Source organism: Puma concolor, chromosome E3, assembly GCF_028749965.1.
Source record: "Puma concolor isolate L17-30 chromosome E3, mPumCon1.1.hap2, whole genome shotgun sequence".
Lineage (NCBI taxonomy): Eukaryota > Metazoa > Chordata > Mammalia > Carnivora > Felidae > Puma > Puma concolor.
Window position 1 is genome coordinate 27501596 of NC_141682.1, and position 19090 is coordinate 27520685.

Sequence of the window (19090 nt, forward strand, 5' to 3'; positions counted from 1 at the left end):
TTCCAGACCCTGATTTGAACAACTCGACTGTAAAAAGACACTTCATGGGACCAATGGGGCAATTTCACCTTTGATTACATGTGAGACGATAATAAGGAATTATCAAGTTTTCTTTTAGGTATGATGAGGGTATTATGGTTATGTTTTTTTTTAATCTCTCTCAGACACATATAAATTTTTACAGATAAAATGATATAAAGTCTAGGATTTGCTTTAAAACAATCCAGATATTTGCAGTGAAGGGTTAGTGTAGATAAAATAAGAATATACCAAAAAAAAATTTAAGCTTATTTATTTATTTTTGAGAGAGAGAGTGTGTGTGCATGAGCAGGAGGGGGACAGAGAGAGGGAGAGAGAGACAGAGAGAATCCTAAGCAGGCTCCGTGCTGTCAGTGCAAAGCCCAACGTGGGGCTCAATCTCTCAAACTGTGAAATCATGAACTGAACTGAAATCAAAAGTCAGACTCTCAACCGACTGAGCCACCCAGGCGCCCCCAAGAGTATACAAATGTTGACGGTAGTTGGTGCTGGGTGGGGGGGCAGATGTAAGTTCGTTGTACTATTCTCTTTTGGAGTATAACTGCAAGTTTGCATTATAAAATGTTTACAGAAAAGTGGGAGGATGGGGCGCCCGGGTGGCTCAGTCGGTTGAGCATCCAACTTCGGCTCAGGTCATGATCTCACGGTTTGTGAGTTCGAGCCCCGCGTCGGGCTCTGTACTGATGGCTCAGAGCCTGGAGCCTGCTTCGGATTCTGTGTCTCCCTCTCTCTCTCTCTACCCCTTCCCCGCTCACAGCTTTGTCTCTGTCTCTGAAAACTGAATAAACCTTAAAAATATATATATATAAAAAAAAAAAAAGAAAAGTGGGAGGAGGATACCAGAGGAGCTAACTGAACTTACATTAATAATCTGTTCATGGAGCAATCTGATCATAATCTTCCTTCCCTCTGTGATCTGCCAGTAAAGATAGGTGATGATTCTGGAGAAGAAAAGAAAGAATGACAGACACTTTTGCCAATATTTTGCAGGCCCCAAATTCCAACTGGTCTCAAAGGAACTGAGATATTCTCTTGCAAGTGGATTTTGTCCCAACAGTTTTCCTGAAAAGTTGTGTCTGGATGAATTACAGGTTCAATACATCCAAGCAACCTGGCTGCACGTGGAATCACATGAAAGATGGAAAAAAGACTCATTCCATGGCCTGTCCTCGGATTAATTAACTAGCATCTCTGGGCATAGGGCCAGACAATAGTATTTTTTTTTTTATGTTTATGTTTTTATTTTGAGAGAGAGAGAACACTTGGAGGAGGGGCAGAGAGAGAGAATCCCAAGCAGGCTCCACATGTCCGTGCCGAGCCCAATGCCGGCCCCATCCCACGACCCTGGGATCATGACCTGAGTTGAAATCAAGAGCCAGACGTTCAACCGACTGAGCCATCCATGCACCCCTATTTTCTTTCTATTTAATATGGAGCACTCCATTGGTAGTATAACCACATCCAGACCTGTCTTCAAACATTAAATTCCAGGGGCGCCTGGGTGGCACAGTCGGTTAAGCGTCTGACTTCGGCTCAGGTCATGATCTCACAGTTTGTGAGTTCGAGCCCTGTGTCGGGCTCTGTGCTGACAGCTCAGAGCCTGGAGGCTGCTTTGGATTCTGTGTCTCTCCATCTCTTGGCCCTTCCCCTGCTCATACTCTGTGTCTCTCTGTTTCTCAATAATAAATAAACGTTAACAAAAAATTTTTTTAATAAAAAAAAACACAAAAATTAAATTCCAGGAAGAGATGATGATTAAGAATCATTCAAGTATTGCCAAATATAAATGTAAAATAAAACTTGGCTGTAATATAACTATCTCACAGACTTCTAAATCAATCTCCCATGTATTTTAAGTTTACAAAATAAATTCCCACAAGAATACAGAATGAACATAGCATAAATTCTCATATGGAATATACTTACCTCCAGAAACTATATCAGTTAAATTGGATAATAAAGGCTTGGAATCAAAAATTTCATAAAAGGAAAAAAAGATGTGCCCAGTGGGTAATATGAAACTCAAAGTATCTTCTTAAAATAGGATCATTTAGGGGTGCCTGGGTGGCTCAGTCAGTTAAGCATCTGACTTCAACTCAGGTCATGATCTCGTGGCTCCTGAGTTTGAGCCCCGCGTTGGGCCCTGTGCTGACAGCTCAGAGCCTGGAGCCTGCTTCAGATTCTGTCTCCCTCTCTGCCCCTCCCTGACTCATACTCTGTTTCTCTCCCAAAAATAAACATTAAAAAAAACAGAAAAAAAGAAAAGTGAATGATAATTTCAATTCCTGTTCCAGTATATCCAGCACATCTACCTTTAACTCGAGCTTGCTGAGAACCACATCTCCACCCCATACTGAAACCTGTAGATCTGATGGCTTTAAATTCTTGATGTAGCAATTCACAGAGCTCATCAAAATTAGAGTCACATGTATGCCTCCGGCATCTTTTCAGGTGCAGAGGAGTAAAAGACAGAAAGCCAAAGAGTACCGTGGAGTCCCCTCCACCTCAGGCATCTGGCACCCACCCCTGGCGGTGGGGCCAGAAATAATTGTTTTTATTTGAAAACAAAAGAACGCTGTCACACATATGAACAATGCCCAACCCATTTGAACATAATGCCAATCTTAGAAAGTATCACACATATAATTTTCCTAAGCATTCTCAAATCCAAATTTTCATTTTGTTTTCATGCTATTTCTTAAAAGGAGACAGAGCAGGTATTGCTTTCTTCATAAAACAGGCAAAAAAAAAAAAAGCTCACAAAAAACAAAAAATGAAAACACCTGGGACAAGATGATAGTAAGCAACTCTTAAACTGGGTGGCTCAGTCGGTTAAGCGGCCGACTTCAGCTCAGGTCATGATCTCACGGTCCGTGAGTTCGAGCCCCACATCGGGCTCTGTACTGACAGCTCAGAGCCTGGAGCCTGTTTCAGATTCTGTGTCTCCCTCTCTCTGACCCTCCCCCGTTCATGCTCTGTCTGTCTCTCTGTCTCAAAAATAAATAAACGTTAAAAAAAAAAAAATTCAAGGGCAAAGTCAGGAGCATCCAGAACACTGAGCTACACTGTAGCCGTTTGCTCTCCTGGGAAACATTCCCCAGACTATCCACATGTCTTGTTAATGACACGTTTTCTCCACCAGTTTCCCAAAGCACTCTACTTACAACACAATGAGGGTGAGGATGAAAAAGAAGTGCACGCTTCCGATGAGGTTCTGGTAGATCCAAACAACCCACAGGTAGCCGGGCCTTTTACTCAGGGTATCGATCCAGCTGTAGATGGAGTGAATGAAGAAGGGCAGACCTCGAAATGGGCCACAATCAGCTGAAGGTTTCAATCTGGTAAAACGGGAGACAGGAAAACATCTGTAGCGTGAGACTCTGGTATAGCTTGTTCTAAAACCAAACTGTCCTTTCTGGGTTCTGGACCTGGAACCAGCAATGCCTGCCTGATGTACCCATACCCTCCCTCCCAAGGAAGCTCTCTCCCTCACGGCCTCAACAGGTATGTTTTGTCCGTGTGACCCCACTGAGGCTCAGCTCCCAGACAGGGTTATATCATCTGATCTAATGGTAGCCGATCCCAAGAGTGGCAGTGAACTTTGTGGTATCCTGGCTTGAATAAATGAACTGGGTGATCAGATTCTTTTTCTTGGGAACTTGAACTAAGACATATGAAGAAGGGACCCTGCAATCTATGGAAGGTGAGGTTGTGGCAATGAGGGCCACATGCAGTCAGTTGTTATGAATTAGCAGAAACTAGCAGGAAACTAAGAACTGGTTAGGAAGAGAGAGAAAAGAGAGAAGCAAAGACATCATAAAACAGAGTAGCCTGCCCTGAAGCCACTTGAGTTCCTGATGGTTCCAGTTCCATCTGTATCCTAAAAATCAACTCCTGGGGCACCTGCGTGGTTCAGTCGGTTAAGGGTCCAACTTTGGCTCATGTCATGATCTCGCGGTTCATGAGTTCAAACCCCACATCAGGCTCTGCACTGACAGTCTGCCTGGGATTCTCTCTCTCTCTCTCTCTGACCTTCCCCCCACTTGCTCTCTCTCAAAATAAATAAACTTTAAAAAAATCAACTCTTTTGTTTGTTTGCTTCATTCATTCATTCTATAAAAGCTTATTTCACCTGTTCCAAGTACTGTGCTAGATACTAAGCCCTTGGGGATTCCATAGCAACAAGACAGACATGGTCTCTGTCCTCCCAGGTTTACATTTTAGTAAGAAAAATGGACAACTAATGAGCTAATGATTAAACAAAGATTCAAGCAAAGGTATTTCTGACTGTGAACGGTGGAGGGAAGAAAAGAAAGTGCCCCTAGAGGGAGAAGAGGTGGGAAAGACAGTAGGCAAGCATGGTCATGAAGGTTAGATCTTGAGGATGACTTCTGAGCTGAGACCCAGAGTGGGGGACAGAAGGCCGCCAGGCAGAGGGAGTGGGGAGAACACACAAAGGACTCCACCTTGTGTTGGGAGAGGCTCACAGGGTCCCAGGAATGGAGCAAGAGTCATGAGGATGAAGGAAGGGTGGAGCCAACGTGGGGTGAGGTTGGAGAGCGAGGAGGGAACCAGCTCAGACAGGGCATTTCGGTTCATTTAGTGGAAGTTTAGTCCCCATTCTGGGAAACTGCAGGCCTCTAGGAAGTGAGGAAGCCCTGCCATCACCTGGTGGGTGATGACCAAACTAAGACACATTCGCTCCTTTGGCTGTTGTGTCTGCTGGTTACCAAGGGGACTTGGGTTCAATACTGTATTAAGCACGTCTTCTTACTGCGATGTTTTGACATCTGGGGCCTTACAGACCCTGGAGAGATAGCCCCTCCCGGGAGCTCCCCTACATGGTATGTTTTTTCCATGCAAAACAACCAACCCAGAGCCCACACCCCACCCTCCACCTCCTCCATCAGGCTCTCACACTCAGGGTCACTCTCCCCCTGCCCTGAACCCCACAGGGCCAGGTAACCAGATAAATCCAGACAGCCCCCAAAGCCACTGAAATTGTTCAAACGAGCCAATCCTAAACCTGCCTATCCTCTCTCGCCCTTTCCTTCCCAGGGAAACCACAATAAAGGTTCTTTTTTTTTTTTTTTTTTAATTATTTTTTAGTGTTTATTTATTATTGAGAGACAGAGCATGAGCATGGGAGGGGCAGAGAGAGGAGGAGTCACAGAATCCAAAGAAGGCTCCAGGCTCTGAGCTGTCAGCACAGAGCCCCACGCGGGGCTCAAACTCACAAACTGAGAGATCATGACCTGAGCTGAAGTCAGACGCTTAACCGAAGGAGCCATCCAGGTGTCCCAACCACAATAAAGGTTCTTGCCCACACTTTTTCCTCACTCCCGCTGTGTCCTGACCAACCCTGGGATTCCCTCATGTGGCCTCCTGTGGTGTGGCATCCCCACCCCCACTACCACTTCTACTGGGATCTGAGTAAAATAAATCATCTTTCCAATGACATTCATCTCCTGATCTGCTGGCCTCACCAAACCTTAATAATAATAAAACCTACATTTTACTTATTTATTTTAAAGTAGGCTACACACCCAATGTGGGGCTTGAACTCATGACCCTGAGATCAAGAGTCTGATGTTCTACCGACTGAGCCACCCAGGTGTCCCAAAACCTACATTTTAAAACACTCACTCACCCCATCTCTAAGACCTCTCCACAAGCCACGGTTTCCTACCTCCAGATGGTGATGGCCAGGGTGCACAGGACCCCGGTGAAGGATGGGAAAAAGAGCAAGAAGATGAAGAAAGTCATCATCTGTGAGGCTCGCCAGGCTTTGCTCGGAGGCTGGAAATTCATCATCAGGCTGATCTGAAGAGAGAGAAGCAGACACCTCCCATCTGTGGCCAGAGGGACAGGCCAGAGGGACCCCAGCCAGGCAATGGCTTCCCGATAACCCTTCCCAGCACCCCTCCCCACTGCCCCCCGACTCAGTTCCAACCACGGGGCCACATGGGACTGGGAGAAGCTAATTCGTTCCACCTTCAGGCTGACTCACGTTTTTGACATAAAACATGATGAAAAGAGTAATCATTTGGATAAAGGGCAGCAGAGGGCAGAAGAAGGTTCCAATCCTATGAGGGAAAAAGGGTGAGTGTCAAAAGTCAGGGGAAACATGAAGACAGAGAATGTGGTGGGGGGAGGGCAGGTACAGGGGATGTGGAGGGAAGGGAAAGAGGGTGTTACAGGCTGAACTGTGCTTCTCCAAAACGCGTATGTTGGAGTCCTAGTACCCCTAGTACCGCAGAATGTGACTATTTGGAGAAGGGGTCTTTAAAGAGGTAATTAAAGTAAAAGGAGGTCCCTAGAGTAGGCCCTAATACAATATAACTGGTGTCCTTAAAAGAAGAGATTAGGACCCAGATACACACAGAGGGACCATGTGAAGACTGTGGAAGCAGGTGCCATCCCACAGGCCGAGGACAGAGGTCTCAGAAGGAACCAACCTACGAACACCGTGATCTTGGACCTCTAGCCGCCAGAACTGTGAGAAAATAAATTTCTGTCGTTTCAGCCACCCAGTCTGTGGTATTTGTTATGGACGCTCTAGCAGACTAATACAGAGGGAGTGTGCTCTATGGCTGTAGACCAGGAGCGTTCCCACCACACCCAGTATACCCGGCTGCTCCCTTCCCAGCTTTGGAAAAGAGAGTTTGCAGAAAGCACCACCCACACACCACCAAATGGTCTTCAGCAAGCCCTAACCTAGGTGTCCCGAATGCGGGACATGTCCTCCTGCTTCCTCCATGGCATTCAAGAAGGTCTGAGGTCCCGCAGGGAGAGGCATTAAACTGCACTGAGTTACAGATGGGAAGGGCATTCTCTCTCAATTCTCCCCAATACTCCTGAATGCCGAGAGAAGAAAATCTCACTTTGGTGGTCCTAACACTTGTCAACCTCCCTTTGTTCCCAAAAGAAAGGTGGGAGGGGGGAGGTAAAGCTTTAAACTGAGAGCCTTGGCAGACGGGAGCATCCAGCTAGAATTTAATGACTGGTGGTGATTGGCTTGGTTTTATTTTATTTTATTTTTCTTATTTTTTTAAAGTTTATTTATTTATTTTGAGAGAGACAGAGACAGCTTGAGTGGGGAAGGGACAGAGAGAGAGAGAGAGAGAATCCCTAGCAGGCTCCATCATGCTGCCAGAGCAAAGCCCCATGCAGGACTGAACCCTTGGAACCATGAGATCACGACCTGAGCTGAAACCAACAGTCAGAGACTCAACCAACTGAGCCACCCAGGCGTCCCTTATTTTATTTTTCTAAAGTGACTGACATTTTTCCTTTTTTTTAACAATTTTTTTTAATGTTTTTTATTTATTTTTGAGACAGAGAGAGAGCATGAACAGGGGAAGGGCAGAGAGAGGGAGACACAGAAATCGAAGTGGCTCCAGGCTCTGAGCTGTCAGCACAGAGCCTGATGCGGGGCTCGAACTCACGAACCGCAAGACTGTGACCTGAGCCGAAGTCGGACGCTTAACCGACTGAGCCACCCAGGCACCCTGACATTTTTCTTTAAGTAATCTCTAGACCCAAGATGGGCCTCAAACTCACGACCCCAAGATCAAGAGAGATCAAGAGTCAGATGCTCTACCAACTGAGCCAGCCAGGTGCCCTGGGTTTTGTTTTATTTTTTAAGTTACTTGCAGTTTCTCTCAAATGACTGATTTTCCATTCTGGTGGTAAAATAAAGACTCCTTTAAAAATGTATTTAGGGGCACCTGGGTGGCTCAGTCAGTTAAGCATCTAACTCTTAATGTCAGCTCAGGATATGATCACACGGTTTATGGGTTCGAGCCCCACACCAGGCTCTGCGCCGACAGCATGGAGCCTGCTTGGGATTCTTCCTCTCTCTCCGCTCCTCCCCTGTGTGCTCTCTACCTCTCTCCCTCAAAAATAAATAAATAACCATTAAAAAAAAATAAAAATAAAAAATAAAACATTTTTAAAAAGGCAAACTATATAAAAGATAATACTAAGTAAAAACCAGTACCAGTGATATGTAGATAAGCCAAAAAATAGGCAGGCTGGTGTGCAAAAGGCTGAAGTTTGGGACACACTTACCTCACCTCATCTCTACCATTGTCCCTAATATACATTGCCTTTCTGTCACCCTGTTATCTTCTTTTAAAGCTCATCATCAAAGGCAACATTCTCCTAAAACCCACAGAGGTTAAATCTATCATTTCCATGGAGAAAAGAAAAGATACATGTGTTTTCAATTGTGCTTATTTGCAATTTATTAACACAAACCATAAAGACCCAGAAGTAATAATGGCCATCTCTGATTGCAACTTTTTCCCCCTTGCTGCTAACATTTCCCTTTGGAACCTTCATTAATGGTCAATAGTATGAGGGCTTTGTTTCTAGGGCTCAAAAACCTGGCCAAAGTAAGCACTCAATAAATGGAGCCATATTGTTATTACCACATCAGCTGATTTATGCACGTCATTTATTAAAAAACAAAAAACTTAAGAGTGCTCATAAGTACAATATAATCCAGCAATTCTACTTCTGGGTATATATCCAAAAGAACTGAGGGGCGCCTGGGTGGCTCAGTCAGTTAAGCATCTGACTTTGGCTTAGGTCATGATCTTGTGGTTTACGAGTTCGAGCCCCACGTTGGGATCTGTGCTGACAGCTCACAGCCTGGAGCCTGCTTTGGATTCTGTGTCTCCCTCTCTCTCTGCCCCTTCCCCACTGGCACTCTGTCTCTGTCTCTAAAAAATAAGCGTAATAAAAAAGAATTGAAAGCAGGGTCTCAGAGAGATATTTGCACACCCATAATCATAGCTGCATTATTCACAATAACCAAGAGGTAGAAGCAACCCAAATGTCCACCCATGGGTGAATGGATAAACATGTGGTATATCCATACAGCAGAATATTATTCAGCCTTACAAAGGAAGGAAGTGCTGATACATGCTACAATATGTATGAACCTGAAGAACATTATGCTAAATGAAATAAGCCAATCACAAAAAGATAAATTGTGTGTGATTCCACTCACATAAAGTATCTAGAGTAGTAAAACTCTGAAAGACAGAAAATGGAATGCTGGTTGCTAGCGGGGTAGGGGAAGGAGGAAATGGGGAGTTCTTGTTTAATGGGTATGGAGTTTCAGTTTTGCAAGATGAAAAGAGTTCTGGAGATCTGTGGCACAGCTATGTGAATGTATTCAACACTACTGAACCATACATTTAAAAATAGTTAAGATGATAAATATTATATTATGTATATTCCTACCACAATTTTTAGAAGGTGCTCATAAGGGTGACAAACAGCCACAATATCCCCACTTAGAAAATATTTCTGAGTCAGTCTGAAGATTCTCAAAACTTACCACACCAGAGTTTGTGCATAGATCAGTTCCAGGACGTTCCTCGCGATGTCAAACTCCTGTAAACCAAGGCTCGTTGGAAACTGCATTCCAATGAGTCTGTGAAAACATCACTGAGTTTAGTGCCCCAACCATCAACCCTCTCCTTCAGAAGATTCCCCACAATCAACAAAGTAGAGCATCACCAGTTTGGAATAAAGTCATAAGTTCTTTTGCAAATTTTTGAAAAGTTCCAAGTGTAAGTGTATTTTTGAAGAAATAATTGAAGGAATTGAGGGAAAATGGAACTATCACAATGCATTCGAGCAGAGGTACTGCTGAAGTGGTTTACAAAATTCTAGGGCCGCCTGGGTGGCTCAGTTGGTTTAACTTTTGACTCTTGATTTCGGCTCACATCATGATCTCACAGTTTGTGAGTAAGAGCCTGGTGTCAGGGTCTGTGCTGACAGTGCAGAGCCTGCTTGGGATTCTCATTCTCTCTTTCTCTTTCTCTCTCTCTCTCTCTCTCTCTCTCCCTGCCCCTTCCCTGCTTGCGTGCGGGCTCTCTCTCTTTCCCAAAATAAATAAAGATTTTTTGAAAAATTCTAGAGACTATTATTTAAGTTATCCCACATATTATTTAAATAGATAGTTAACTATAACTTAACAATAGATATTATATAAATGAGATCATTATTAAAGTTATCCTACCTATTATCACTCTTTGCTTGTTAAACATGTTTTTTCAGGACCAGGTAACTCAGCATTCCCTAACCCCCCCTAAATGGAAAAGTTTTCCATGTTTGGTTACTGCTATCAGATTAATAGGGTTTCCCCATTTTCTAAATCCACAAGAGGAAACCAAGATCTCCATTTATCCTGAGGAAACTTGAGACAGAGAGGATGCTAATAATAAAAAGAAAAAAATGCCATCAAAGATACAAAAACAAAACAAAAAACCTCCTAACCTTTACATCTAGACCTTGGACAGAGGCTGTAATAAAAGTGAGTTTGTGCAGACTGAGTGTAGAAATAGGGCACGCAACCTACCCCTGAGGAAAGAATCATTATTGTGTTATGCCATCTTATCACTGGGGCAGCTTACAGAAATATGTACATGTCTATAAGGAATGAGATGCTCATCATATTATTAACACATAAATGAACAGATCAATAGAAGAGGACTATACATGGGCCAATGACAACACTGCCTCAGTTCTGTACACCTGGTGTCTACCTGGTGTCTAAAATCACAATTAGCACATGAATCAAAGTCAATTAAATGGATCATGAGATAAATCTATAGGTGTCGTCATAGAAAGATGCCACAGCATAATGTTAAAAAAAAATAAGGGCAAAGTCCACAATGATTTTCAGCATGACCCAATTTTTATCTTTGAAACTATACAATACAGTCACACAAAGCAATATGTGCACAGAAAAATCTGGAAGAATATACACTACAATTAAAATGATCTGTGGTGGAAAGTTCTCAAAGACTTTCACTTTCTATGTTTTGCATCCAGTAATGTCTTTATCTCAAGAGAAGTTTGTAAAGGGTTAGCTGAATGAACTTGGACAACAGGACTGTCAGGTCAAAGTGAAATTTTGGTTAATTTCAGAAGCAAGCAACGTCCCAAAGAACAACAGGCAGACTTGTCACAATGCATACTTGAAATAAATAAGGGACGCCTATGTGCTAACTATAATAAGCGTAAGGGATACCCATACTTCCGGCTCAGCCAAGACTCTGGCTCTGGTTCCAACATCAGGTACTAATGACTCAAGGCTGATAAATATTTACCTCCTCAGGAATTCCCCCAGTAAGGAATCAGCTAAAGAGAACACAAAATCCATCAGAAGGAGCCGGTAGATTTCCTGGCCAATGAGAGTTTCCCAACACTGTAAGGTAAACAAGAGTCAGGATGTGGGAAGGGGCTGTTGGTTCTGCCCAGTGCCCTTCTGGCACCCTACACTCATTAGGACATGGTTGCTGGCCAATGTGACTGGGTCCTCGTACATCCAGAAAAGCAGACCCACTCTGGGCAGGGACGCACCATTAATTTGTTGAGTTTGTTTTCAAGGGTGTTTATTCCTTTTCTGTGTTGCTTTTCCCCCATTAAAGCTTGCCCTCCACGTGCACCCCAAACTTTCCCTTCTCACTATCTCTCCTCTTTAAACTTTTCATCCCTGTCCTATGCCCTCTGGATCCCATTTCTCAGCCAGGGCTAGCAGAAGGCATCAATGGCAACAATGCCTTTACTCTTTGTTTATTAACCTTATGAAAATCCGTTAATACTTATTTGACTAAGAAAGAGGCTTAGAGGTTTAGCAGGCTGGCACAAATTGGAAGTCTGACTTAGTTCATGAAACTGGTGATCAATTACCTCTGCAGGAAGTCAGTGCTATGAACTGATGGACCGGGAGCTTTTAGATTTGGTTGAACGAGGAGAGGGATGTTTTGAGTGCACAGCCCAAGGATGGATGGATGGATGGATGGATGGATGGATGGATGGATGGATGGAAGGAAGAATATTATATCAACTCTAAGATCATGAGTAGAAATTCTGAGAAACCAGAGAAATTCACTTCCTCCCTGTATTCAAAGGTTAAGAAAAAAACTCGAGGCAGAACAGCACAGAAATCTCACCTCTTCACCAGCCTGGGCCACAATGTTGAGCCAATAGTAACAAAGAATTCCAATGATTGATATTTTCAGAAAGATGTTTCTAAATAACAGAAGAGAAAACAACTATTGTTACCTTCCATGACAGTCATTAGTACTGTTTGCTAATAATTCCTTTTGGTCAGATGGTAGGACTGAAATTCCCGCTCCCGTGTGGTTTGACTGGGGCCAATATGGCTAGTTCTGGCAAGTAATTTGTGAGCAGAAGTGATGTGTGTCACTTTGCGTCCTTCTAGGCTGGAGCACTGAAATGCCAGCGAGGCTCTCCAGAACTCACTGTCTTCCGTCTGGAATGGCCATCAGCAATATTTGAGACGGCTGCTGCTGTCAGCCTGGATCCCTGCACGAATGACATGACCAAAACCACCTGCCATCCACAGTGGACACATAATATGAGCAAGAACTAAATCTTTGTGTTCGAAGCCACTGAGATTAGGGAGATAGGGGATGTTTGTTACTGCAGCATAACCTATTTCAACTGATATACCCTCTTTCAGTGCATTCCAAACTATCTGATTTCGCTTCTCATTGTAATAATAATAAATGTACATACTTTTAATTGGGTGCTGAGCATGGGCAGTACACTGTGCTAAGAACCTCACTGAATCACCTTAATCTTCACAGCTTAATGTTTACAATTTTGCTGCCATTCTTACTTTCTACAACTCTGTCATCAGGTAGATAGAATTTTTATGTCTATCTTACTGATGAGGATACTGAAGTTCAGAGATGACACAACGTGTCCAAGGGCACACAGCTTGTGAGGGCCATGACAAAGACTGAAACTGAGGACCATCTCTTAAACCTAGTCACTTTGCCAAAGTCAATAGCTGCTGGTTTTAATAGGGCTTCAGCCCTGGTGTGCCAAGAACTGTGTACCACTAGACCAGGGGTTCTCAAAGTGTGTCCTCTGAACCAGCAGCATCAGCCTTGTCCGCAAACCTGCTAGAAAGGCAAATTTTCAGGCCCCACCCTAGACCTACTGAATCAGAAACCCTGGAGACAGGACCAAGAAATCCCTTCAGGTAATTCTGATGTATGCTGAAGGTTGAGAACCTTTGTGTTAGACTCTGAAGTTCCATGAAGGAAGGGCACTAGATCTCTAGATCTTTCTCAGTGCCAGATCCCCAATCTCTTGCCTAGTGCCTAGCCTGTGATACACCCTCACTGTCTACTGGATTAAGGCATCAGGAGACCTTTATTGCAGTGTAGCTTCAAGTTAAACTTGAAAACACACTCTTCTACGCTGAGAAAAATCTCATCTCAGATCAAAAAGAACCGTGTATTTCTGAGAGTTCCCATTTTCTCTTCATGCAAAGATTTTGAATATTTTGTTGAAGCTGTACAAAGGGCTGATGTATATTAAAAGACAACTAAACTCTTAAATGATCAGAAAAACACAAAGAGGAAATTTATTGGTTCAAAATGGCCCACTGAGCATACATGTCTAACCACCTCTTCATCCAAATTCTCCAGATGAGGTTGGAGAGCTGGCCAGGAGCCAGATCTCCCAGGCCATAGAAGGCAAGGGCTCTGGAACTGATCAGTAAAGAAACTCAGTCTACATTGTACTGACCTGTTGTCATAAACACCATAAACAGGAACTGGTCAGGGAACTAGCCAGGAAGGAGCAAGGACAAAATTTGGGTTGTTTTATGCTTTATCGAAACCTTGGGGTCACCTCTAGCACAAAAAGGCACCCCCTCCCAGCCAACTAATTGCCAGAAGCACCCCTTCTACCTCCATTTGGGTGTCTGAATTACAAAAATGCACCTCTTGGGGCTCCTGGGTGGCTCAGTCGGTTAAGCATCCAACTTCGACTCAGGTCATGATCTCGTGGTTCACGAGTTCAAGCCCCGTGTTGGGCTCTGTGCTGACAGCTCAGAGCCTGGAGGCTACTTCAGATTCAGTGTCTCCCTCTCCCTCTGCCCCTCCCTACTTGTGCTCTCTCTCTCTCTCTCTCTCTACCTCAAAAATAAGTAAACATTAAAAGAAAATTTTTTTAATGCACCTCTTTCTCCCAGCTGAGGCAGTGGCTACCAAGGCTCACAGCTTGACTAATGCAAACGCTAGATGAATTTCAGTCCCTACACAACTCATCAGCCAGGCACCCTTCTGCAGTATACAACATGAACATCTGTACATCTCATAACTGAGAAAAACTATGAAAATCCTCAGGCCGATATCAATTTGGAAAGGTAAGCTATTACTCTGATCAAAAGACTGATGTACTTAATTGTATACCTGAGAGCGTTTTGGATTTTATGGCTATTAACCCACCCCATACAAACACACTTTATTCTTGAAATCCTTTCTGGAAAACAGAACTCTGGTACTCGAGCATAACCCTCTGTAGCTCCCACCTCACTTCCCTCCCTGGAAATACCGGCTGGTGGTGGGCGTGGCAGACACACCTACCGGATGAGGAGGATGTAGACTTCGCGCCTCGGCGTCTCATACCTCTCCACCAGCCTGAACAGGGAGTAGAGGCGTGGCGTTGCCAGGTTGATGCAGGACACGAGGAAAGGCAGTAACAGCACTGCTCCAGGGTTCTGGTGGTTCTTCAGGAACTGCAGGGGATGCAGGGAGAGAATCGAGATGCCAAACGTGCACGGAACTCCTCTCTGCCTCACGCAGAAGACCCCACACAATGGGGAAACCCCAGTGGTAGCTCCTCCGGGGTTAGCTCTTAGGCTACCGGTTATTGAGCACTTACCCTGCGCCCAGCAGGACCCACGTGATCACGTTTAATTCTCACTACAGACCAGCAGGTGGGTATTAATAGACTGACTGGCAAATGGAGGCTCAGAGAGGTAAAAATGCTTGCCTGGGGTCACCGAGGCAGATTTGAACTGGGTCCATCTGACTCAGGGGCCTGAACTCAAAACAGCCATTCTGTGACTTTACTGTCCTTAGCAAGAGGTCTGCAGCAATGAGAACGTGTTTCCTGGCTGTTGGAGCAAAAGCTTGAATCCGCGGAAGCTATAGCACAAGGGTATTGAACACTGCAGACTTTCTCCGCCTGTCTCCTGCGTGGCCCTGTTCATTTTCACCAGGCTTTTCTTGGGTGCTGAATCAGGGGAAAGGGAGCCTCTGTTAGCCCATGGCACACCTTCGTATGAGGTCCAAAGAGGCACCCCCTTCCTTCATGTGGATGCAACACCCTGGCACTTGGTTTGGAGTGGGGTGAAGGCTGCCCTCAGCTAGGAATCCTTGGAGTCAGGGATTCCAGTGGATTTATCTTCTGTCTCACACTACCTCCTTCCCACTCCTAGGCCTGACCCTGTCTCCCTTTATCTCTGGGTGGTTTCGAAAGCCCCACTTGCACTTTTGGAAGTATTTTTGTAGCCAGGGTAACCTGGGTTCAAATGTTGTCCCCTCTCCCATGCTTATGAGCTATAAGGTCTGAAGCCAGATGCATAGCTTCCCTGGGCCTCTTTTCCTGTCTGTGTAATGGGGAGATTATCATGTGACCCACAGAGTCATTGCAAGAATTAAATGAGGGGCGCCTGTGTAGCTCAGTCGATTAAGCTTCTGACTCGATTTTGGCTCAGGTCATCATCTCATGGTTCATGAGAATGAGATCAAGCTCAGAGTCGGGCTCTGCACTGACAGCGTGAAGCCTGCCTGGGATTCTCTCTCTCCCTCTCTTTCTTCCCCTCCCCTATTCATGCACACATAAGTGCATGTTCTCTCTCTCTCTTTCTCTGTTTCTCTCTCAGTTGATGCCCTAATTAAAAACAATAAAAGAATTGGGGCGCCTGGGTGGCTCAGTCAGTTGAGCGGCAGACTTCAGCTCAGGTCATGATCTCCTGTTTGCGAGTTCAAGCCCCACGTCGGGCTTGCTGCTGTCAGCCTGTCAGCACAGAGCCCGCTTCAGATCCTCTGTCCCCCTCTCTCTGCCCCTCCCCCACTTGCGCTTTCTCAAAAATAAATGAACATTAAAGTAAATAAATAAAAATAAAAGAATTGAATGAAACCAAATAAGGCCAGGTCTGGCCCCTCAACAACATAGGTGAGACATCATTCACAGAAGATTGTAGCTGCCCATGAATGTGACCCCTAGAGTTGTACAAAGGGTTGCTCCTGCCTGACATACAGCAGATGTTCAAACAATAGGCTCCACTTCTGCCTCCTCACCTCCTTAGCTGCCCTGCTTCACTTCAGGTGGGCGTGGAGAAAACCTTCCAGGTGAAGAAGAAACTCAGAAGGCTTCTTTATGCCTACAGCTGCCTGGTCACAATTTCTACCCTGGGTAGGCATTGCCAGGCCCTTAAGCACTGAGACTTAATTTCCCCTATTTGAGGGCACATCTCAACATGGTTAATGGCAAACTCTTAGTGTTATGTAATCCCACACCCATTTTCTTGCTGGCTTCTCCTTCACTTGTTCATCCATTTGGTTGTGCACCTACTATGTGTCAAATATTGGGCCTGGAGCCCAGCTACTGTCTTTTGAAGATACATAAAGATACCTGCATAAACAGGTATTTTCAATACTACACATGACAAGAGCACAGGGAAAGCTTGCAGAGTCAGGAGTGCCCAACACAGTCTAGTGAGGGTGGTGGGGGTGAGAGAAAATTTGCTGAGGAAACGGCACCATGCTGAGGTCTGGAGGAGGAGGAGGAGGGGGAGGAGGAGGAGGAGGAGGAGGAGGAGGAGGAGGAGGAGGAGGAGGAATTTGCCCAATGAGGGAATTAGGGCAGGTTGGGTAGAGAATGAACTGCATGTTTTCCTACCGAGAGAAAAGGAAAAACATGGTGTGCTCAGGGAACTGTGGACACACCATTTAGTGTTGCTAGTGTAGGATATGGGTAGTTGTGGGGTGTTGAAGCTAGAGATGTGGGCAGGGATCAGATCATACAAGATCTGTCGATCATGCCATGGAGGATAAATTTATATCGAGGGTAAAAATAGGAAGTCATTAAAGAAAGTGAAATAATCCAACCAACCTGTACCACAATTCTAGAGGTCGGCAAACTGGCTACAATTAGTTCCATTTCCAGGGGAAAAGCTGAAACCTACAGAAAAACAGTACTTTGCCCAGACCATCCAGCTAATTAGTCTCAGAGTTTATATCATTTGCAAAAAAAAAAAAAAAAAAAGGTAATATTCCTTTATTAGTCACAATACTGGGCACAGAGTAGACTCTTCACATAACTTTTTTCTAGTCCTGACCACACACCTACAAAGCCAGGTACGATCATTCCTGGTTTGCAAGTGAGGAATCCAGAGCTCAGAAAGGTTAAATGGCTCACCAGAGTCCATCAGATCACAACACTTAGAGTGTCTGCTCAGTGCCAGGGGCAGTGGGAGGTGTTAGGAATATAATAATAAAGGAAGAAACCAAAACTTAATCCCATGTCTGCTGCCCAAAGTTCCCATCTCTCCACGGACCCAGAGCTTCTTACTCTGAAGCGTGCATACACATCACCAGGGGGCATTGTCAGGATACAGATTCTGAGGCTGTGAGCCCAGGCAGGGACACAAGATTCTGCATTTTTTCACAAGCTTCCGGCTGATGCCAGTGCTGCCCGCCACAGAGTCTGAGTTCAGTAGCAGCTCCATACCGCCTCCCTCCAGTATCTCATCCCTTCACCTGGTTTTGTGCTCGGGCCCCCAGTGTCCCTGCCCTTCTGGTTACCTCTGAGTTGTTCTCAGCCAGGTAATAAACAGCTACGCAGCAGGCAATGGCCACTCCAGTAGAGACGACCCAGGCTGCCAGGTGGGCCAACATGTGGATCAGCTGCTGACTGAGCGTTAACTTGACATTCTCCTGACGGATTTCGGACAGGTTTTCCTATACACACAAGGAAGTCAGGTCGGCCTACAGTACCCTATCACCTGTTAGCAAAGACTCAGCAGGTGAATCTCGGCCACTCTGAGACACAACCCACCCCAGATCCACAGGAGAGAGAAAGGGGGAAGTTCATGATGGACGTGGACTATGAGAGACTCATGGGGAAATCTCAAATGGACCAAGAACCTCTATCACTGTGCCAAACACCTTTTCCATCTTAGAGAAACAGGCCCAACAGAGTGGGACTATGCTCTTGAGGAAAGCACTTTGAGGTGTCAAGAAACTCTTTTTTGAAGAATAAGGCTGGGTATCTACACCAACGAATTTAACATCTTCAAACCTCTTGTCAAAGTCTCTTTGCTTACAAATTATTCTCCCTCTCTTTTTTTTTTTCCTATTATGTATCCCTCCACCCACGTCCCCTCTATCAACATCCAGTTTGTCCTCTGTATTTAAGAGTCTGGGGTTGGGTATATTTGTTTCTGATTTTCTCTCTCTCTTTTTCTTTCTTTTTAGTAAGTTTTTTTCTATAGACCAGGGTTTCTCACCCTCGGCATTATTAACATTTTCAGCCAGTAATTCTGTATTGTGACAACTCTCCTGTGCACAGCAGGATGTTTAGCAACATCCAGTAGCACCCTCCCCCTAACTGTGACAATCGAAGTCTCTAGATATGGGGTGCCTGGGTGGCTCCATCAGTTAGGCGTCTGATTTCAGCTCAGGTCATGATCTTGTAGTGTGTAGGTTCAAGCCTCACATCAAGCTCTGTGCTGACAGCTCAGAGCCTGGAGCCTGCTGCAGATTCTGTGTCTCCCTCTCTCTCTGCCTCTCCCCCGCTCATGGTCTGTGCGTTTCTCTCTCAAAAATAAATAAACATTAAAAAAAAATAAAAAGTCTCCAGATATTACTATATGTCCCCTGAGGGGCAAAAACTGTTGTGAGTTGAAAAGCACTGTAGGTGGGGCGCCTGGGTGGCGCAGTCGGTTAAGCGTCCGACTTCAGCCAGGTCACGATCTCGCGGTCCGTGAGTTCGAGCCCCGCGTCGGGCTCTGGGCTGATGGCTCAGAGCCTGGAGCCTGTTTCCGATTCTGTGTCTCCCTCTCTCTCTGCCCCTGCCCCGTTCATGCTCTGTCTCTCTCTGTCCCAAAAATAAATAAACGTTGAAAAGCACTGTAGGGGCGCCTGGGTGGCTCAGCTGGTTAAGCATCCAACTTCGGCTCAGGTCATGATCACAT

At 45.0% G+C, this 19090-nt stretch overlaps 1 protein-coding gene across 2 annotated transcripts in view; it reads right to left on the reverse strand.

The window, feature by feature from the left end:
• TMC5 (transmembrane channel like 5) overlaps nt 1-19090 on the reverse strand; it is a 48845-nt gene that overhangs the window by 6970 nt on the left and 22785 nt on the right. For both annotated transcript variants that reach the window (XM_025916829.2, XM_086692948.1), the window contains 9 exons: nt 17700-17855; nt 14472-14623; nt 12018-12096; nt 11172-11269; nt 9392-9487; nt 6050-6125; nt 5729-5862; nt 3204-3377; nt 902-980 (listed from right to left, as the gene is read on the reverse strand). In XM_025916829.2, coding sequence (XP_025772614.1) covers nt 902-980; nt 3204-3377; nt 5729-5862; nt 6050-6125; nt 9392-9487; nt 11172-11269; nt 12018-12096; nt 14472-14623; nt 17700-17855 — 1044 coding nt within the window. The remainder of the gene's footprint in view (nt 1-901; nt 981-3203; nt 3378-5728; nt 5863-6049; nt 6126-9391; nt 9488-11171; nt 11270-12017; nt 12097-14471; nt 14624-17699; nt 17856-19090) is intronic.